Source organism: Hypomesus nipponensis, chromosome 17, assembly GCF_054491055.1.
Source record: "Hypomesus nipponensis isolate SF chromosome 17, ASM5449105v1, whole genome shotgun sequence".
In the NCBI taxonomy this organism is placed as follows: domain Eukaryota; kingdom Metazoa; phylum Chordata; class Actinopteri; order Osmeriformes; family Osmeridae; genus Hypomesus; species Hypomesus nipponensis.
The window spans coordinates 23,636,770-23,658,871 of NC_140377.1; the positions used below are offsets into that span (position 1 = coordinate 23,636,770).

The 22,102-nt window shown below is 48.8% G+C and overlaps 1 protein-coding gene, 1 long non-coding RNA gene and 1 other non-coding gene across 4 annotated transcripts in view; 2 read left to right on the forward strand and 1 right to left on the reverse strand.

The window, feature by feature from the left end:
• Positions 1-723: 723 nt before the first annotated feature.
• LOC146254194 (uncharacterized) lies at positions 724-3,140 on the forward strand. Its single transcript, XR_014731829.1, has 2 exons — positions 724-2,311; positions 2,877-3,140. It is a non-coding gene; the product is annotated as an uncharacterized LOC146254194 (long non-coding RNA).
• On the reverse strand, positions 1,366-1,447 carry trnas-aga (transfer RNA serine (anticodon AGA)). Its single transcript has one exon. It is a non-coding gene; the product is annotated as a tRNA-Ser (tRNA).
• Positions 3,141-4,417: 1,277 nt separating the features above from the next.
• The window catches only part of bptf (bromodomain PHD finger transcription factor), a 31,438-nt gene continuing 13,753 nt past the window's right edge, over positions 4,418-22,102 (forward strand). Inside the window, exons 1-19 of one of the 2 annotated variants that reach the window (XM_084678533.1) lie at positions 4,418-5,128; positions 6,459-7,272; positions 7,582-7,808; positions 8,125-8,217; positions 8,504-8,644; positions 8,744-8,838; positions 9,229-9,560; positions 9,881-10,012; positions 10,087-10,216; positions 10,301-10,436; positions 10,691-11,041; positions 11,216-12,629; positions 13,341-13,465; positions 13,859-13,987; positions 15,452-15,602; positions 15,981-16,068; positions 16,730-16,916; positions 17,924-18,022; positions 21,725-21,927. In XM_084678533.1, coding sequence (XP_084534659.1) covers positions 4,657-5,128; positions 6,459-7,272; positions 7,582-7,808; positions 8,125-8,217; positions 8,504-8,644; positions 8,744-8,838; positions 9,229-9,560; positions 9,881-10,012; positions 10,087-10,216; positions 10,301-10,436; positions 10,691-11,041; positions 11,216-12,629; positions 13,341-13,465; positions 13,859-13,987; positions 15,452-15,602; positions 15,981-16,068; positions 16,730-16,916; positions 17,924-18,022; positions 21,725-21,927 — 5,319 coding nt within the window. In that variant the 5' untranslated portion in view covers positions 4,418-4,656. The remainder of the gene's footprint in view (positions 5,129-6,458; positions 7,273-7,581; positions 7,809-8,124; positions 8,218-8,503; positions 8,645-8,743; positions 8,839-9,228; positions 9,561-9,880; positions 10,013-10,086; positions 10,217-10,300; positions 10,437-10,690; positions 11,042-11,215; positions 12,630-13,340; positions 13,466-13,858; positions 13,988-15,451; positions 15,603-15,980; positions 16,069-16,729; positions 16,917-17,923; positions 18,023-21,724; positions 21,928-22,102) is intronic. The other variant, XM_084678534.1, reaches the window with a different exon arrangement.

Genomic DNA, 22,102 nt, shown 5'->3' on the forward strand with positions numbered 1-22,102 from the left:
TTTTTGTTTTTTGTTCTTTTTATTTGCATTGTTTTTTTTTCTTGTTTTTGTTTCAATTAATAAAATGCAATTATTAAAAAATGACCAAACCATGTGGTGTGGTTTTATTGATTGTGGTCAACTGAATGATTCCTGTGAGGGGAGCGTCTCCTCATGTATTATAGCCTGACTGTCCTTTTACCAATAAAACACTGTGATGTTCTCCACGCCTCCTGTTTTAACAGCTCCAAACGTGACCACAACACACCACTACAGTCTACAGCAGACCTTGGCATTTTAAGGTCTGTACCAGTCAGGGGTCCCGCGTTTGGTAAAAAATAAATGTGTTGAAGGTAGGTTTGCCTATTCCCTGATGTGATGCTAGTTAGGGACTTCCATGGTAAATGCGAGCGAACGGATTTTTGGGGTTGATTTCAGCGAAATATAGTTTTTGGAGCTTCAAACAAACAAACAAAGCCGTTTGTCCGATTGGTAAAACGTTGTTTAGTGAAGGTAATTACGTTTACGTTTCTTATCCTGGTTTTCCATCTGTATATTGTCTCAAATTAGCTTTCAATCTGTCAGTGTCACTGTTGTGTGTAAGCGGCACTAAGGGCTGTGTCAGGCCAAATAGTGTCCTCGGGCCAAATAGTGTCACGTCACAATGCCGTTCCGAAGCAAGGAAGCGTCCGTCGCTATGCCGACCTTAAATTCCTGAGATATCTACGCGTGCTAGCAGGAAACTGTCGTGGTTGCTATACTGGTTACTAGGTAGGTAATGTTGTATTTAGGCTTATTTAAACCAGTTTATTCTACTCAACTATTTAAAGTTTTCACTCGTTCGACATTCCCGAGACAGCAACGCGCGCAGGTAGAATACTATACGTGTTGCCTTCCCGGTCTGTTAAAATTGATGCCAAATAAGTTATGTTTTTGACGAAAACAACTAGCTAGCTAGCACCAGCTATCGAACCTTACTAAACCGACCCTGGGCCAGGTTAGTGCTGACTGCTGGCATAACATTGAATCTCTGCTTTCAAAGGGGTTACATTTAGTCATTTTAGTCATTTTTAGTCATTTTCCTTTGTGGATGAAATACTGGCTAGCTAACAGAACGGCAATATTAAGTGGATATACTATAAATAAAGTATAGATCAGTGAATTTGGTTACATGAATTAATGTGTTTACTGATGTCACATTGCAAATGTGCACAAACTCTTAGCACCAAATCAATTGCACATTATATTCACCAGCACGCATCACAGACATGGGCACTAGTGATTACAGTTGTGCAGGTTGTATAGAATAACAACAATCGGTGCATGGTATAATTGTTCTCGTAACAATAGCACTGATTAGAAAATAGATATGTCACAAAACATTGTCGTTGTCGGCAGGATTCGAACCTGCGCGGGGAGACCCCAATGGATTTCTAGTCCATCGCCTTAACCACTCGGCCACGACAACATAAAACTGTATTGGAAAACGTGACCTTCTTCACTTGAAATAGTTTTAATAAGGTTAAGTTAGGTCTGGTTCGTAAATTATCGCGTGCAGTTATATTGAACGTTTGATATCAAACGCGATACAATATAAAGAGATAGGAAACAGTTTGTCACTTCATCGAACGAAGAGAAGAAAAAACAAGTAGCTACATCGTTTTGTTTTAGGCACATCCAGCTACTCTGCAAATATTGTTTGGAGATGTCACAAAGTGTATGTAGTAGGATTTAGTTATGGGAAACTATCGTAAATATATTTTTAGCAAACACTTTCTGAAGTTCGCTACTGTAGCTCACGTAGTCAGTAGTCGGCTAATATTTAATATTGTACTTCACACAATATGTTGCATACTAGTTTAACACACGGACTGTAGGTTAGACCTATAAAGATCCCTTGCCCGTTATTAGTCTGCTATAATGGACGGTACATTTGCTGATGAAGTGAAAACTTTAAATAGTAGAGTAAAATAAATAAGCCTAAATACAACACTTCCTACCTAGTAACCAGTATAGCAACCATGACAGTTTCCTGCTAGCACGCGTAGATATCTCGGGAATTTAAGGTCGGCATAGCGACGGACGCTTCCTTGCTTCGGAACGACATTGTGACGTCAGGTAGTAAACTATTTGGCCCGAGGACAATATTTGGCCTGACAGCTCCAGTAGACTTACAGAATAACTAGTAACTCGCCCCAGTGGTGTTTCTGTAAATCGTTTTAGGGCTTAGGAACATTTTATGTTGGAATGAAATGGGAATACACAATATTTTAGAAGCTACACACTTTCAAACATAACATGACCCCCTCTCTCACTCAGGCAGCGTTTTCAGGTATGTGGGACAGCTTGTCTGGTAAAGTGGGACAGTCATCGTCTGTCAGCCTAGTCTGCTAATATAATAATAATTAGTTTATATACAACAATGCTAGGTGCAAGGGTGTGGCAAGATTTAGTTGTGGGATTTGACTTACACAATTGGCATAAAGTGTAACTGATGTAAACCTTTGTGATCTGCAGTCTATGTGCTAGCTGTCACGCTTACAAGTCTGAAAGCGCTGGTTCCATTACATTGTAAGTTGTTATTTAGTTGGGAACTTAAGTAAAGTGTGATGCATTGGTATTAAAAATGTGACAACATTTTGCTGACACAGCATTACTAGATGTCCCAGTTTACCTGAAGAATGCTGTCCCACATTACCTGACATGATCAGTCACATCAAACGTTTTTTCTTCTAACAAAGCATTATTTTACACATTTTTGTGTGTGTTTCAATCAGTGGTTAAACCCCTTAAATATGATACTCATTGTAACTTAATTTAAATTCCTTTGCCAGCCTTATCATTGAGAAATATAATGTCATATGCCGCTGAACTTTCGATGCGTTTTTTCTGTATAGACCTCTTGTCAAGCCAGATCACGCCTACTCTGATCTACACTTCATAGTGACTAGAAGTGTTGCATTTACAAGTCAAGATCAGCTCTGGTGATTGGATGTCGGTTTTGCACATATTAAATCATCAAAATGCATAACTGTCCCACTTTACCTGATGTCCCACATCACCTGAACTCACCCTACCAATGACGTGTAAAAAGTGTTTCGCTTTTGTGTAGTTTTTTGCCTTTGATTTTGAGACTTATTTAATAAACGATAGAGATTTCAGTATGAGTCCTGGATTCATTGGTATGATCTATACAGCACACTGAAACCCATTGTGGACGACTTAAGTTTTTTATTTTGACTGACTTGATTACTTGACCAATGTAACCTCAATAAAGAGCATGAAAAGTTATGTCGGATTGGAAATACCTATGTGCTCAAGACGTCTCTTATTTACCCTACTGCTGTGAAAGTACCAAGTCATTGAAGACAGTTGCCAAGTACAAGTTCAAGACAAGATCTAAGTATTTATTACAGGTCCATAAGGTGCAGGTGTCTGATAAACTCAAGCCGAGCATCTCAGAGGACTGGACCAAGAACACAGGACTGAAGGGCTGTTAAATAGTATCACAATATGGGAGGTTTTACTCTTACTAGAAACGTCAGGGGGTGATAATCAACATAGCCTTTGCAAGCACAGGGAGATGATGCTGCATTCATGGTGCTAGAAAGCTTGTGTCTTTAGATAGTGTCCAGCACTGGGGCCTGGGGCTGGGCCTGCGCTCCTACCAAGAGCCTTTACGTTTCTCCTATTTTACTCATTCAAAGTTGCTTGGCGCTATACACTTTGGTAACATTGTGACCTCTGACCTACAAATCTAGTGTCACAGACCACGATACAAGCAACATAGGGTTAGGGTTAGCAACATCATTCATAGGTACGCATATTTCTCTCCTGGACATGACCAAATGTCATGTTCTCATGAGCCAATATAGCAGGGTATAGATCAAACATTGTTCATTATATTCAGAACATTCAAAACAGTAGAAAAGTAATAGAGTAATCATTATTATTATAATCTTTATTGTTGTTAATTGATTCAGTGTATACTGACAGACCTTCTAACTACATAACAATAACTACATAGTAAAATTGTAATGAAGTGTATTTCAAACTTCAATATTTTAAGTGTCAGTCCATTTTGATTATAAACCACATCAGCACTTCAGAGAAATCCCCCTTCAGGGTATTGAACCCTGATCTCCGGCATGACACAGAACAGTCACTTGAGATCTCTGTTTTTTAGTTACACGTATTTGCGACTGGCCACCCTTCGGCGAGAGTGGTAAATGCAACTATACAGCCAGGAGCACTATATTACATTTAGTCATTTACTATGCGTGTGGCATTAAAACATACACACTTTACCCAGCGCCTGCTGTGCAGTGGACAGTTGACATGTTTTTTGGTTTGAAGACTAATGCCCAAGCATGACGTGTTTGAAAACTAACTTGCTTCCTGCTTCACTTCACTGAACTTGCTAGAAGAACGGGTACCACGTGACACCTAGGGCCTCCGGTCTGTTTTCCTCTAGAGTCGGAGAGAAGAAAGATGGCGACTGCATGCAATCTTAAACGGAACGCTGGTCATTTGTTTTGAGCGTTGCCACTCAAACCAAAACCGGGGATTGACGGGACTACAGCTTCGATACCTTCACAAGACAAAAGGTGCCCGTTTCCTGGGCTCTGTTTAAACTGAATAAAACAATTGATACTAACAGTCCCAGGTTTATCCAGCATGAGGGGGAGGAGAGGCAGGCCGCCCAAAACCCCGCCGGCCGAGGAGGCTTGCACCGGGCCGGTAAGAGGTCTAAGACCTCGCCGAGCGGTGCGGGAGAAGCCGAGCAGCAGTCCCGAACCCGAACTTGAGAGCCCCAAAAGAGGCCGTGTCAGCACGCGAGGCAAAAGGAAGGCACGGGCATCATCGACGGGCAGGGGCAAGGGGAGAGGCCGGGTTAAAGGTGGCAGAGGCAGGAGCAGGAGGACTGTGGCAGGATCGGTGGTCTATGATGACCACGAGAGCGATGAGGAAGACGATGCCGTGAGTTTGAGATCTGAAGAGGAAGAGTTTGTTGAAGAGGACCCGGTAACAGACGTGGAAGAGGAGACGGTTAACGAGGAGTCTGACTGCCTTGAAGACGTTCTCGACGAGGATGGTGATGATGCTAGCTTCTGCACCGACAGCAGCTTTCGTAGCCAAAGCACTCCCGGTAAGCAAGTACTCCCGGTAAGCACACAGTAACGCTTTAAGCGCTAGAGGTTAACATCACAATGACATTTTAAATCGACGTCTTAACTTGTAGTCACTTGACAGTTCCTTTTCGAGGAAAGCAGGAAGCTGTATATTTATTGTTCAAAATGGAGTATGTCGTGTGTGTGCGAGACTACTACGGGGGCCTTGCTAGAACCCGAGTTGCTGCAGAGATTCGCCGCCGTAGCTTTAGGGCGCGAGAGCCCCTGTTATCCACTTAACCTTCTAGTTAAGACCCATTTCCAGATGTAGGCTACGCCACGTGTAGTGATGGACAATTCTTTGTAAAACATATTGCAATTGCATAAGCGTCATTGACGCTAACTGGTCTAAGTAGCTAGTTAGCCAATGCTACAAATGATCTATACACCAATTCTGATCACGAGATCATCTATTTTAGTAAGACTCTACGATATCATCATTAGACAAGTAACAATTCCAAACGGAGCGTGTCAAATCATGACACCGTTTCCCAGCAGGGACGTGCCAGTGTGCTTTGAGAGCTACAATGCTACAGTAGTTACCTGGAACTTAATGTGTTAAAATAGAACAAAAAATCCACACCGTTCATACCTATTTGTGGCTTTGTCACGTTCTGTGGTGAATGCATGTAGGGTTGTCCAAGCAGACAGTGTATTTGCGGAGCATTTGACGGGCTTGTTTGAAGTCCCCATCTCATCAGCATAATCTAGATGTGGAGACTAGCCGCCGAGCAAGCGGCTAATGACAGAACCACATGGTCTGTGTTTTGAAAACAAGCGCCCTGCCATTCACCTGGGGCTTCGTGCCACGTCCCAACATCTTTCATCCTTCAAGCGGTATTAACCACAATACAGGACGTGTTTGTCCAAATATTAAGATTTTATCACGTACTTGTTTAAAATATCCTTTGGCGTTAGAAGTTGATTTTGTTCGTACATTTACATTTAATCATTGACTAAATGTTTACTAATGACTAAATGTAAATGACTAAATGTTTGTAACAATATAATTTCTGAAGACAAAATTGATAGGACGCTAATACATTCCATGTGCATGGCAGGGCAGCATTTTCATCCCATAATCATCATGGTGCCTCTAACAACAATCTTGTTGTTAATATGACCCACGTGACAAAGTCTGTACCTGACTGCTCTGTGTGCATGTATTGTGTGTGTGTGTGTGTGTGTGCGTATATGGTGTGTGTGCGTATATTGTGTGTGTGGTGTGCGTATATGGTGTGTGTGTGTGTGTGTGTGCGTATATGGTGTGTGTGTGTGGTGTGCGTATATGGTGTGTGTGTGTGTCAGGCCGTAAGAAGAGGGTGTCCAGAGCGATGTGTCCCGTGTTGGAGGAGAACATCCCCCCCCTGGTTCTACCCCCCAGCTCAGAGGACCTGCTGCTCCCACCCCCCCTGCTACTACTTGTGGCTTCTGTGTACGAGGCCCTGCGCACCTTCTCCTCCGCTCTGCGCCTCTCCCCCTTTCTGTTTGAGGACTTTTGCGCGGCGCTGGTGGGGCTGGAGCAGGGCCCCCTGCTGGCTGAGACGCACACTGCGCTGCTCAGAGGCATACTGCGGGAGGAGGAGTCCAGCAACACCTGGTTCGGCCCGGCCGACCTGAGGGACAGCACCAACTCCACCCTGTTCTTCCTGGACGGTATGACGTGGCCCGAGGTGGTGCGGGCCTACTGCGAGAGCGACCGTGAGTTCCACCATGTCCTTCCCCACCAGGAGGGGGAGGGCTACCCCTGTGGACCTCTGGCCAGCAAGGTGAAGGTGCTGCAGTTCCTGGTGGACCAGTTCCTCACCACCACCCTGGCGCGAGACCAGCTGATGTCCTCAGAGGGAGTGGTTGCCTATGACGACCACTGCCGCGCGTGCCATCGCCTTGGCGACCTGCTGTGCTGCGAGGCGTGCTCGGCCGTGTATCACCTGGAGTGTGTGGTGCCTCCGCTGGCTGCTGTGCCAGAGGATGACTGGCAGTGTGAGGTGTGTGTGGCCCACCAGGTCCCGGGCGTGTGTGTGTCTGACACCCAGCGTTCCAGACCTTACCTCCGCCACGAGCCCCTGGGATATGACCGACACCACAGGAAGTACTGGTTCCTCAACCGCAGGATTATAGTGTGAGTAGGTCAGGGGTGAGGATGGGTTGGGTATCGTTTCAACTTTATCAATTCCAATCCTGATTTTGGTTTTTCGAATCCAGTTCGTATCAAATCTTGGTTCAGTGAAAAAAAATTAAATGTTATAAGAATACAATGTTCTTTTAGCCAGCTGATTTGCAAATAGACACAGGAGAATATCCATTGATATATAACCTCTTGCAAATTAGGTGGAAAAATACCACCAAGGGATCTTACTACCCTTCGTAATAAAGTGAGGAATCGAAATGTGCGTGCCTTATCGAATCCACGGTTCTTGTGTGTGTGCAGGGAGGAGGAGGAGTGTGATCCGGAGGCCGGTGGGAGCGTGTGGTACTACAGCACCAGACTGCAGCTGCAGGAGCTGCTGTCCCAGCTGGACCCTGAGTACTGGGAGGCCGATCTGGTCTGCAGCCTGGAGGAGCAGATGCAGGAGATCCACCACCACATGGATGTCACCATGGAGCTCACCTGCAATGCCCGCAAACACAACCCTGACTTCCTCTCTGCTGCCAATGGTAATCATACCTGTCCCATACACACCTGGGGTCACAAGCAGGAACACACACAGGGACACACACACACACAGGGACACACACACACACAGGGACACACACACACACAGGGACACACACACACACAGGGACACACACACACACACAGGGACACACACACACACAGGGACACACACACACACACAGGGACACACACACACACAGGGACACACACACACACAGGGACACACACACACACAGGGACACACACACACACAGGGACACACACACACACACAGGGACACACGTGGATGATGGCGGCTGGTGTGTCTGTCTGCAGAGGAGGTACAGAAGCGACTGAGGGCCAGAGAGGAGGAGAGGAGACGTGAGGAGGAGAGAGAGAAACTGTCTGGAGAGCAAGAAAACACACACGGTAAGACTACCTATCCTCTTTCTCTCCCCCCCCCCCCTTTCTGTTTCTCTCCATCTCTCCCCCATCACCCCCCTCTCTCTGTTTCTTTCTATCTACTTGTCTCATCTTTCTTTCCCCTCCTCTCTCTCTCTCTCTCTCTCTCTCTCTCTCTCTCTCTCTCTCTCTCTCTCTCTCTCTCTCCGCTCTCCCCTCTCTCTTTCTCCTCTCTTTTTCTCCCCTCCCTCCCTGAAGATGATGACACATGTGCTTCTCTCTCATCCTCTGACTCATGTTTTCTTCTCCACAGAGAAGCAGCTGGAATCAGAGTCCCGTGATGAGAACGACCCTGTTCAGCCCCAGTCTGACTCTGCAGGCCCCAGGAGGCCAGAAGAACCAGCCTTGTGTGACGGCGTCTCCCAGTCCTCCTTCACCAGTCAGGACGTGCCAGGTATTGCTGCAAGTCACTCACAGGATTCAATGATCTATAATGGCTATAGAAAACAGGGACACACTAATGGTGTGTGCTTGGCATGCGTGTGTGCATCAGCTGAAGGTCGGGAGCAGGTAAATGGACAGGTGAGCCAGCAGAGGAGTCTGCAGAGCAACCGAGCAGGAAGCACCACTCCCCGGGACAGTAAGGAGGTGAGGATACACCTGATCACACCTGATCACCTGACCCACCCGTCTACCTGGGACTGCTCACATGTGTACCTGGCTAGAGGTCACATGTATACCTGGTCTGAGGTCACCCTCACTCTAGTCTGTCTAACCAGTTCTAAAGTCAGGAACTTCTGCCTCTTTTTACATTTACATTTTATATTTAGTCATTTAGCAGACGCTCTTATCCAGAGCGACTTACAGTAAGTACAGGGACATTCCCCCCGAGGCAAGTAGGGTGAAGTGCCTTGCCCAAGGACACAACGTCATTTGGCACAGCTGGGAATCAAACCGGCAAATTTCTGACTAATAGCGCGATTCCCTAACCGCTCAGCCACCTGACTTCCTCTCTTTAAAACCCCCCTTTTTTGACAGGCCTCCACTACCCCGGCTGCGGGCTCGGCCCAGGGGCAGCAGTTGGCCCAGGATGGCCTGTTCAGGCTGGGCCAGGAGGGCCAGCACCGGCAGTACCAGAACCAGTACAACACCAACACACTGGCCCTCAACAAGCACCAGCACCGTGAGGAGCAGGACAAGCGACGCCATCTCTCCCACAAGTTTAGCCTGACGCCGGCGGCTGAGTTCCAGTGGAGCGGCTCCGTCCATGGGAGCCAGACCCAGACCGTGTCCACTCTCAGGCTCACCATCGTCCAGCTGGAGAGCAGCCTGCCGGCCGTGTTCATGCACCCCAACTGGGCCTCACACAGGTAGGCCTCTAGCACCTGTCCTAGGTAGGGATCTAGCACCTGTCCTAGGTAGGGATCTAGCACCTGTCCTAGGTAGGCCTCTAGCACCTGTCCTAGATAGGGATCTAGCACCTGTCCTAGGTAGGGATCTAGCACCTGTCCTAGGTAGGCCTCTAGCACCTGTCCTAGGTAGGCCTCTAGCACCTGTCCTAGGTAGGCCTCTAGCACCTGTCCTAGGTAGGGATCTAGCACCTGTCCTAGGTAGGGATCTAGTTCCTGCGCAGGTGGGCTTTCTAGACATGTTGACTTGTCAGTAGCCAGTGAGATGTTCTGTGTTCCAGGAACAACTGGACCAGAGCGGTGCACATGTGCAGCAAGGCCCGGGAGTTCTCCCTGGCCCTGGCCATCCTGGAGTGTGCCATCAAGCCCGTCGTCATGCTGCCGGTCTGGAGGGACTCGCTAGGGCACACCAGGTAACCATACACCTGGTAACACACCTGGAATTACATCAGACAACACACCTCCTCACCTGGTAACTGCCCCCCAGACTGCGTCGTATGACGGCGGTGGAGCGTGAGGAGAAAGAAAAGCAGAAGAAGAGGGAGAAGAAGCTGGAGGATGAGGAGACCATGCAGCAGGCCACCTGGGTCAAATACTCCTTCCCTGTCAAACACCAGGTACCACACACACACACACCAGGTACCACTGACACACACTCAGACACCTGTCCTCTGACCCTAACCCTGTGCTGTGTGTCCCAGGTGTGGAAGCAGAAGGGTGAAGAGTACAGGGTAACAGGCTACGGGGGGTGGTGCTGGGTCAGCAGAACCCATGTGCCTCGCTTCCTGCCCCGGTTACCTGGCAATACCAACGTCCACTACCGATCTGCCCTGCAGGGTAACTACGCACTACATAATACAGATTATATTTGTGTAAAGGATACTTTTAGTATACTTTTAGAAGCTACAGCGGCGTTAGAGGCTACAGCAGCGTTAGAGGCTACAGCGGCGTTAGAGGCTACAACGGTGTTAGAGGCTTCAGCGGTATTAGAGGCTAAGGCAGTTGCAGGATTATAGGCTAAGCCCACCCATGGCTAATGCCTCCCTGTGTTGAAGTGCAGATTTTTTGTTGATTTGAGTTTTTTGTTCCAGCCTCAACCCCGGCTACAGCCTCTTCCTGCCCTTCAGAGAAGGATGGACAGAGCAAGATGGAGGAGAAGGATGGACAGAGCAGGACGGAGGAGAAGGATGGACAGAGCAGGACGGAGGAGAAGGATGGACAGAGCAAGACGGAGGAGAAGGATGGACAGAGCAAGACGGAGGAGAAGGATGGACAGAGCAAGACGGAGGAGAAGGATGGACAGAGCAAGACGGAGAAGGATGGACAGAGCAGGACGGAGGAGAAGGATGGACAGAGCAAGACGGAGGAGAAGGATGGACAGAGCAGGACGGAGGAGAAGATGGAGGATGACCCAGTAGACACCTGTCCTGATGAGCCGAAAGGTGACTGTTACTACGGCTAATACAGTTACTGATGTTTGATACTGACTTTGATTACTGTATTAGGTAATGACTTTGATATTACTGTTATTATGATCTAATATCCTCAGTATCACTGTGATATTATGATGAATGAATGAATGAATGAATAACCTTAGTATTACTGTCTTATTACAGGTGAACCACATGGCACAGGACCCACCCACCAGGCTGTGAAGGAGGAGCCTAGAGATGATCAGGTGACCAACATGGAGGTGGAGTCTGGGGCCCAGAGAGACTCCAGACCAGGGGAATGTAGACCAGGCTGCCCGTCAGGCTCGCGTCCCGGGTGCTACGACTTGGTGAACGTGAGCGAGGGCCTGCAGCTGAGGACGGCCTACAGGAAGAAGGTGAAGTCCTCCCGCCTGGACGGCCTTCTGGAGCGCAGGGTCAAGCAGTTCACGCTGGAGGAGAGGCAGAGGCTGGAGAGGCTGAAGATGTCCTACACCCAGGCCAGGACCACAACCCTCTCCCTGGACACCCAGGCCAGGACCTCAGCCTCTTCCCAGGCTATGGTGTCACTCCAAGCAGCACCGATGGCACGAGACGAGGTGGTCAAATGGCTGAAGTTTGACAAGGAGAAAATGGCCGATGAACAGAAGATTTCAGGAGAGACAGACACCCTGAATGTGCAGTTAGGCTCCGCCCAGCCCACTGCTAAAGGACCGATGGGGGAGCTGAGAGGAGGAGCCACTGGGACAGCCAATCATGTCCATGGGAATGGAGAGTCCCAGAGGCACTTGGCAGCTGAGCAGACGACGTCTGGAGCAGAGAGGACCACTCTGCCCTGCCAGACAAGAGACAGCGGACTGAGAAACAGCCAGGTGAACGGGGGGGGTGGGACCAGCAGCCTAGAGGCAGGTGACGGAGCCCAGCCTTGCCTGGGGGCGGGACCAGGAGAGGGGGCGGGGCCTGTCCCATCCCTGATGAATGGCGGCCATCAGGCCAGCCTTAAGCTCAGTAATCCTACACTTCCCAGCATCCCTGTGGTGGTGGCCGGGGCTGGAGACCAGAGAAGCCCTGCGGGTGACCCGCCCCCTGCTAAGGTCCCCAGACTGGACCCCTACACAGAAGCCGTGATGAACGACACCGATGGTGCCGTGCTTCCCCGAGAGACGGGAGGGACCTCATCCAGCAAGGCCCCTCCCAGCGAGGACTCTGCAGAGAGCAGGCGGCAACTCACCTCCATCTCCTCAACTGTGTCCACACAGGCCAGGCCTCTGCAGCCAGCCCTGCCCTCGGTTAGCGTCTCACGGGGTGGAGCGGGGAGCTCCATGTCGGTGTCCAGGGAGTATTCCACCAGGGGACGGGTGCGTCTGCTCCGCCCTGCCCGCGGCCGCAGGGTCCGCTCGGGCATCGCCTTGCCCTCCTACCGCAAGTTTGTGACCAAGAGCAGTAAGAAGAGCATCTTCGTCCTGCCGAGCGACGAGCTGCGGCGTCTGGCTCGCAAGGCGGGCGTCAGAGAGGTGCCCGTCTTCAACTACAGCGCCAAGCCAGCGCTGGACGTCTGGCCTTACCCCTCCCCCAGACCCACCTTCAGCATCACCTGGAGGTGAGGGCTCTGCTTCAGAAGGATACCTGTGTTACGTACCTGTGTTACGTGCCTGTGTTTCGTTCCTGTGTTACGTACCTGTTTTAAACTTGTATAACGTGGTTACGTATCTGTGTTAAACTTGGACAACGTGGTTAGTAAATTAGTAAAACCATAGGTAGGTAGATTAGTTGAGACAGATGGGCAATAGACTATCCCCATTAGGGTTGTCACGGTACCAACATTTTAGTAGTGGTACCAATACCATTTTTAATACCAAAGCAAAAAACCAAAACAAAACTAATTTGTTGACACTTCATCACTTCAGTCAACAGTCACCTACAATATTTAAGGCTGTACTTATGACAGCAACAGAGCATTACTGTGTGCACCTGCCCACCATAGTAAATTCCTTGTTTGTGAACACTTGGTTGGCGATTAAACTTTATGCTGATTCTGATGAATACAATCACAATGCATGTAGGCCTAAGGCAAATGTGGGTGGACTGAGTGTAGACATTAAGTGAACTCAGCAGATGACTTAAAAAAAATTTGTACAGCTCAAAAATATCAATCTTTACTTGAACATAATTTATAAGAAGTAGAAAGAGTTTATGGGGCACAAAGCCCCTGTTTTTGTTCATTCATCAGGTAGTGGATGTTAGTTAGATATAATGTACTCTACTCTGGTACTCTTGCATGTATAGTTTAACCTCCTGTGCTGCCCTGCAGGTACCGTCTCCAGACTGTGCGTTCCCTAGCAGGGGTCAGCCTGCTACTGCGGCTGCTGTGGGCATGTCTCCGCTGGGATGATATGGCCGTCAAGCCTTCCTCCAATGCAGGCACCTCCAGGAAAGGTGAGGAGTGAGGAGCGTAGTGGCTACCTCGGTTATCACTAGCTGCTTCTCTGCTCATCTTGGTCACTGCTGCCTCCCTCTTCTCCTCCTTCACTCTCCTTTCCTCTTCCCTCCTCCACCTCTCCCCTCATCCCCTCCTCCACCTCTCCCCTCCTCCACCCCTCCCCTCCTCATCCCCTCCTCCACCTCTCCCCTCCTCCACCCCTCCCCTCATCCCCTCCTCCACCTCTCCCCTCCTCCACCTCTCCCCTCCTCCACCCCTCCCCTCCTCCACCCCTCCCCTCCTCCACCCCTCCCCCCATCCCCTCCTCCACCCCTCCCCCCATCACCTCCTCCACCTCTCCCCTCCTCCAACTCTCCACTCATCACTTCCCCTCCCTCTCTCTGGCTCAGAGACCACGGACACTGAGAGCACCACGACAGAGATCATTAAGCGCCGGGACGTGGGCCCCTACGGTATTCGCTCTGAGTTCTGCATCCGGAAGATCGTCTGCCCTCTGGGTGTCCCTGACGCTCCTAAAGGTATCTCTTAGTCTTAGGTCCCAGCCCTAACCCCAGCACCCAGTGCTAGGTCCCAGCCCTAACCCCTGCACCCAGTGCTAGGTCCTAGCCCTAACCCCAGCACCCAGTGCTAGGTCCAAGCCGTAGCCCTAACCCCAGCACCCAGTGCTAGGTCCAAGCCGTAGCCTTAACCCCAGCACCCAGTGCTAGGTCCTAGCCCTAACCCCAGCACCCAGTGCTAGGTCCTAGCCCTAACCCCAGCACCCAGTGCTAGGTCCTAGCCCTAACCCCAGCACCCAGTGCTAGGTCCTAGCCCTAACCCCAGCACCCAGTGCTAGGTCCTAGCCCTAACCCCAGCACCCAGTGCTAGGTCCTAGCCCTAACCCCTGCACCCAGTACTAGGTCCTAGCCCTAACCCCAGCACCCAGTGCTAGGTCCCAGCCCTAACCCCAGCACCCAGTGCTAGGTCCCAGCCCTAACCCCAGCACCCAGTGCTAGGTCCTAGCCCTAACCCCTGCACCCAGTGCTAGGTCCAAGCCGTAGCCCTAACCCCAGCACCCAGTGCTAGGTCCAAGCCGTAGCCCTAACCCCAGCACCCAGTGCTAGGTCCTAGCCCTAACCCCTGCACCCAGTGCTAGGTCCAAGCCGTAGCCCTAACCCCAGCACCCAGTGCTAGGTCCTAGCCCTAACCCCTGCACCCAGTGCTAGGTCCAAGCCGTAGCCCTAACCCCAGCACCCAGTGCTAGGTCCTAGCCCTAACCCCTGCACCCAGTGCTAGGTCCAAGCCGTAGCCCTAACCCGAGTGCTAGGTCCTAGCCATAACCCACGGCACCCTGTGCTAGGTCCTAGTCCTAAACCCAGTGCTAGGTCCTAGCCCTAAACCCAGTGCTACGTCCTAGCCCTAACCCCTGCACCCAGTGCTAGGTCCTAGCCCTAACCCGAGTGCTAGGTCCTAGCCATAACCCCGGCACCCTGAGCTAGGTCCTAGTCCTAAACCCAGTGCTAGGTCCTAGCCCTAAACCCAGTGCTAGGTCCTAGCCCTAAACCCAGTGCTACGTCCTAGCCCTAACCCCTGCACCCTGTGCTAGGTCCTAGTCCTAAACCCAGTGCTAGGTCCTAGTCCTAAACCCAGTGCTACGTCCTAGCCCTAACCCCAGCACCCTGTGCTAGGTCCTAGTCCTAACCCGAGTGCTAGGTCCTAGCCATAACCCCGGCACCCTGTGCTAGGTCCTAGTCCTAAACCCAGTGCTAGGTCCTAGCCCTAAACCCAGTGCTACGTCCTAGCCCTAACCCCTGCACCCTGTGCTAGGTCCTAGTCCTAAACCCAGTGCTACGTCCTGGCCCTAACCCCAGCACCCAGTGCTAGGTTCTAGCCCTAGATCATAACGCGAACTCCAGAACAGGGGGAACAAAGCCAAGTCCTAGACCCAACCCTTTGGTCTTAGCCCTAGGTGTTCATTTTGCCTTCACCTGCCCTCCCCCCAGACACCCCGACCCCCCAGCGCAAGGGGCTCCGCTCCAGCGCCCTGCGCCCCAGAAAGGCCACCCCCACCAAGCAGACGGGCCCTGTCGTCATGGAGACCTGGGTGGCGGAGGAGGAGTTGGAGCTATGGGAGATCAGGGCCTTCTCAGAAAGGTGAGTACTTCCTGTTCTGAGCTTGGGGAGGTGACACACTTCCTGTTCTGAGCTTGGGGAGGTGACACACTTCCTGTTCTGAGCTTGGGGAGGTGACATACTTCCTGTTTTGAGCTTGGGGGGGTGACACACTTCCTGTTCTGAGCTCGGGGAGGTGACACACTTCCTGTTCTGAGCTCGGGGAGGTGACACACTTCCTGTTCTGAGCTCGGGGAGGTGACACACTTCCTGTTCTGAACTCGGGGAGGTGACACACTTCCTGTTCTGAACTCGGGGAGGTGACACACTTCCTGTTCTGAGCTCGGGGAGGTGACACACTTCCTGTTCTGAGCTCGGGGAGGTGACATACTTCCTGTTCCTTGCGGTGCTGCTTCTCAGGGTGGAGAAGGACCGTCCGCACACGTCAGAGGAGGTGAAGGCTGAACTGGAGATGCAGCTTAAACAACAGAGGCTGGCGGCTCAACAGGTAGAACTCTTTCCCTAACCATTTAGACGGTTTACATGTATACTCTCTAAAGGTAGATTGTGTACAGTTAGAACTCTACAGGTAGGATTGTGTACAGGTAGAACTCTACAGGTAAGATTATATACAGTTAGAACTCTACAGGTAGGATTGTATACAGGTAGAACTCTACAGGTAAGATTGTATACAGGTAGAACTCTACAGGTAAGATTGTATACAGGTAGAACTCTACAGGTAAGATTGTATACAGGTAGAACTCTACAGGTAAGATTGTATACAGGTAGAACTCTACAGGTAGGATTGTATACAGGTAGAACTCTACAGGTAAGATTGTATACAGGTAGAACTCTACAGGTAAGATTGTATACAGGTAGAACTCTACAGGTAGGATTGTATACAGTTAGAACTCTACAGGTAGGTAGGACTGTAACTCCCCAAATGCCCCTGAGGTAGCAAGGTTCTTTTCTGCTCTTACTAATAGTGACTTATTTGTATATGTACATTCTTGCATTCTGCATTCACTCTCCTCATTCACTAGGACCCTAAAGGTTCTCTCCCCCCCACACCTTCCTCTCACACCCTCCCCTCACACAACCGGCTGGTTCCCACTGTGCTGGAGAACTGAAACAGCTCTGACCCTAACCTGTGACTCTCTGTGTTGCAGAAGCGTTTAGAGCAACAGAGGTATGGCTCTTCTGTCTCCTCCTCCACCCCTGGGGGTCAGAGAGTCATGGGGGGGTCACAAGCCCCCCCCAGCTCCAGGCTAGCCACGCCCCCCTCCCCCGAGCCCTCCAGGAACTTCCACCAGAGTTTTGCTTCCTGGGTGTCAGAGGGGCACAGCAGCACTCCAGGTGAGGATGGGCGGGTGTGTACAGCTCTGTGTGTGTGTGTGTGTCTGCACATGTCTGCACACGCAGTGTGCGAGACATGTGGTTAGCATGGGTATAGCTGCATTAACGTGAGACTCGTGAGACTTTATCGGGCGATAAAAAAATGTATCGATGTTCATCTATTCTCAAAGTTGGGTTGGGAGCTGGGTCTATACTACGCAAGCTATGATGACTTTCACCTTGATATTTTAGCGTGGATGTATACCTAGCTGAAGTGCACTGTAGGGGGCGAGAACGAGTCTTCGAACCTGTGTGTATGCCTTGTGTATGAAATTATCACATCAAACGTGACGTGCTAACATGGATGCAGCTATGAAGCTGCCGGGTTTGCTTCGGGGAAACCTCGACAAGACTAAGGTTGTTTGCACCCGCGATGCGGAATTACTTTACTTTACGAGTTCTTCCAGTCTCAAATACCACCTAAACGCAAAGCATCCCTTAGCTAATGCGGAAGATGCCGGGCCAAGCACTGATGTAGCGCAGGGGAAGAGTCGTCAAACTACTATGTTTGATTGCAACCGAGGCAAGCCCGTCAGCACAGCTTTATCAGCCAAGATAACTAATCTCCTCGCTCACTTGGCTTGAGAAACCTGTTCTCAAAGACTTACTTTTAGTCATTATTTGGGTAGCACACATTCTGAATGCCTTCGCCGGAATACAAATGAGCCATTTTAATCTAGATTAATCCCAAGATTACAGTAATCTTGGAATTAACTAATATTCCTGTTTCCATGCATGTGCTGATTGATGTAAAATGATACATTGTAAATTGCCTGTATTTATAGTGTATATACACTATAAATACAGGCACTATAAATACAGGCAATTTACAATGTATCATTTTACACCAATCAGCACATGCATGGAAACAGGAATATTAGTGGAATCTTCACTTCATTAGCCATGTAAACGGCTAAGTCGGAATATTGTCCTTTTTCGGAACTTGAATATTAAGTGTGTGTTCTCAGATGGGGCCCAGCAGAAGACTCCCTCCACTCTGCGCACCTACAGCAGCCGCCACCCCACCACCACCTTCTCACCCCGGCCCTCCGCCCTGGACAACACAGGTAACCTGTCTGTCTGGATACCGGTCTGTCTACACGTCCGTCGGTCTACCTGCTTGTCTGTCCACCTAATTGTCTACCTTGCTTGTCTGTTTGTCTGCCTGTCTGTCTACCTGTCTGTCTGGACCTACCTACCTACCTGTCTGCACCTGTCTGCCAGTCTGTATACTTGTCTGTCACATAGGGGTGGACGGTATGAATTGTATAGAAAAATACCGGTATGAATTTGGCCTATGAAATGGCTTTTGACTATACCGTGCTAACCATGGTAGAGCCTTCCAGAAATAAGATTTGTTACAGCCACATTCACACCAGGCTTTAATACAAATATTGCAATCAATCCATGCAAACATTGCAAGCAGTCGTCCGCATCCTCATAACCAGTATTGCAGTAGAGCATAGTTTTCGGGTTTTGTAGCTCAGTTTTATATTACACAACTTCCAACGTATACAGTAGGGATGTGCAATCTCCATCGCTGAGGACGATGCAATACACATCTCGATGCACTGCCAATGATCCGAAACATTATAAGATAAGATACATAAAAGCAACTACTAATGCGAAACATAGCATTACTTCACATATTAACCAAAGTCTCTGACAAAAGATAACATAAAATCAGGCCTGAATGTGAAAAAAGGTCCACTATTCTTGTTAGGGGTACCAGTGGAGCGAGAGTGGCTAGCCTTAGCTACGTCTCCACACAAATACCATGTAGCCTCTTTAGGTGAGTAGGCTACCTAAATTAGCCGTGCTGCCTTTGTACTATATAGCAACACGATTGGGTCTTGTCGAATTGCCCATCTTTCTTGGAAAATCTGAAGTGTTGCCAAACCTTGGATTTATTGCAGTTCATAAGAACGTGTAACTCTTCCTTCGCCATGATAACACTCGCCCGAACACGCCTCGACCTTGTGTGAAACTTGCCCGAGAGACTTGACAAGAATCGTCCACTGACAGCAGTGGAGATGAGAGCGCACTTAACAGAGAGGGGGAATCTATCTAAATATAAAATTATTCATCACAAATCATAGTCACATTTCTAAATACTAAAGGCGTTCACATACACAATTCTATATAAATACATTGGATTATACCAATGCAAAGATATTAGAAATGATGCATTCTGATTTCATCCCACATATCTGGTGCACACTGTTTTACCATCCCTAGTACACACAGTCTTGCTGTTTTTGGATGCTTTTAAATAGGCCTTAGTGGTCCCCTAATACTGTATCTGAAGTCTCTTTCCTGAAGTTCAGCCTTGGTGCAGAATTACAGCCACTCGTAGTGTTTGAGCTTTAATTTTCTCAAAGGCGGAGAAGAATACCCAGGGCTTGGTTTACACCTATCAACATTTCTAGCCACTGGGGGACCAAAGGCAGGCTAGGGATTACTCATATTCATGTTAAATAACCTCAAAGTGAAATCTTCATGTCATGGGACCTTTAAAAAAAAATGCTGCATGGAATAGTGTAGCAGATCAAGCAAAGATGCCAGGTTTGTAAGAATTGTGAAATGTTTAAGATAACTACGTTATCTTGTGATCCCCTGCCCCCCCACGTCAAGGGGTCAAAATTAATTAATTAATTGCTTTACCTGACATCTTTGAAAGGCAGCAATGATTAATGCATCCATGGCCAGGATATAATAATAACATATGACATTATTTTAAAAGTCAAAGCATTGGGCCCATGTGCGTCCCGCACTGGGTTCGATACTGCCACATCTGACATTCCAATCACCGCCACTACCAACTACGCCAACGAAGAGCTAGATAACCATTGTTGCGGGTGGTGCTTTATTTAGCTGAGGAGTGAGTTTCACCGATACACACCGGCTCCATCTATGAATGACTTGTTCTGAGCAGGTGTTGTCAGTGAACAGGCTGTAAAACTGTTGGTTAAGAGACTTGTGAAAAACTGATGCTAATTATCTGGGATTTTTTTTTTAACAGCAGTTAAGTTGTCATTGTGTCAAACAAGTTGTGAATTTGTTGTAACATTAAAACAGGAGATCATGACTGTGCTCAAAGTGATGCTCTAGCTCCAGCGGTTTGCTTTGTAGGTGAACAAAACTTTCGGAAGACGTAAAAGACTCAAGAAAAATTACAGGATATGCTTTTTTTCCATTGGTTGTTGCATTAAATCTTACCCAGATACAATGGTGCTATTTTCCGATTGGCTATTGTATAGACCCTTTCTTTTTTTGGATTGTCTGGTAAGTGGCAGGCTCGACTAAGAACTCTAGGGGAGACGCGCTTGACTGCCGGTTCCATAGTGAGAGTGGCGAGGCCAGAGGAATTTTGGTAGAGTGCTGCGGCATATTAAATATATTATATTTAAAAAAAATTATATGTGAGAAATGCAATGTGTGGCAGGAGGGCGTGACTAAAGACCGAAATGAGTGACTGTCACTCTCAATGCGTGACACTTGAGAGCCCTGTATCATATATAATCGGAAATAGTCTGTTGGAATGTTCAGAATCACACAGAGTACTTTATTCATCCCCGAAGGGAAATTAAGTTGTCATAGCAGCCGGTATATTTGAATACAATAAAATACAATACAATAAAGTCCAAGGAGGTTTAGTGCAGTTCTGTGATGGTGGCTCACATGTGCGACGTTACTCTGTGGGGCCCGCTTTCGAACTATCACATGTGTGACGTTTCTCTGTGGGGCCCGCTTTTGAACTATCACACGTGTGACGTTACTCTGTGGGGCCCGCTTTCGAACTATCACATGTGTGACGTTACTCTGTGGGGCCCGCTTTCGAACTATCACACGTGTGACGTTACTCTGTGGGGCCCGCTTTCGAACTATCACACGTGTGACGTTACTCTGTGGGGCCTGCTTTCGAACTATCACACGTGTGACGTTACTGTGGGGCCCGCTTTCGAACTATCACACGTGTGACGTTACTCTGTGGGGCCCGCTTTCGAACTATCACATGTGTGACGCTACTAATGTTTTTTAATTCAAGGCCTTAAAAACTGCCACATTTTGTCCAAGGTCTTAAAGTTAATTTAGTCAGGTCTAAAAAAGGTTTTACCTTCGTTCATTTCCAGAAATGCTGGCTGCAGAAAGTTACAACAAAGTGGTCGTAGCCTACAAAGTTGAGCTCTAGAATCTTTGCTACAAACAAAACCAGCAGAACGCTGCCCTCAGAACGTTGGTTCGGTGTGTTGTAGTTCTTTCTGGGGGATATTGGTGTCGGTCTGTACGCGGGGATAAACTACAAATCTCGTGAGGCAATACCTGCCTGCAAAATACGTCTGCGTCTCCTCAGAGTTTGTGTGGACAATGGGAAAGTGTACTTTCATTGAGACATGGCTAGATCACAGCGATTTCCACTGTTGGTTACAAGCTGTACCAGCTCCAGTACCCAGCAGCTCCAGTACCCAGCTCCAGGTACGAGGCTCGCTGCAAACTTTGCCCAAAACTTTGGTTACTAATGTGAATTCATAGAAATAAAATGATATTTTTTCAGAATTTCTTCTATTTTAATATTTTTTGGGTAATGTGTCGTGTAGGTCTTAAATTTCAATCTTTATGGTCTTAAAATGTCTTAAAAAGGTCTTAAATTTGACTTACTGAAACCTCCAACAACCCTGTGATATATACTGTTGCCATCTTACTGTCATCTGTGTCTTTGTCCACCTGTCAGTCTACCTGAATTACCTGTCCTCTGGCCCCTCCTCCAGACCAGGGTCATGTGACCCAGCAAGGCCAGTCTGCCTCCAGCCCCGCCTCGGCACCCACAGTGGGGGTCCCTGCGCCCCCTGCACCGGTCCTGGCCCCCCACGCCCCCACTTCAGCGGCCCCAGACACCCAGACCCCCCGCCCCCAGCAGGGCCAGGTCAAGCTCACCCTGGCTCAGCTAACACAGCTTACACAGGGTGCTCAGGTGAGTGGGTCCTGACCTCAGCTCTCTTAACTGTCCAATCCCCCAGGCAATTGGTCAACCGGTCAAAACAGTTTCTTCAAATATTTTGTTAATGGTTAGCATTGTGTCCTGCTGTGTGAGGCAGTACTGTTAGCATTGTATCCTGCTGTGTGAGGCAGTACTGTTTGCATTGTAT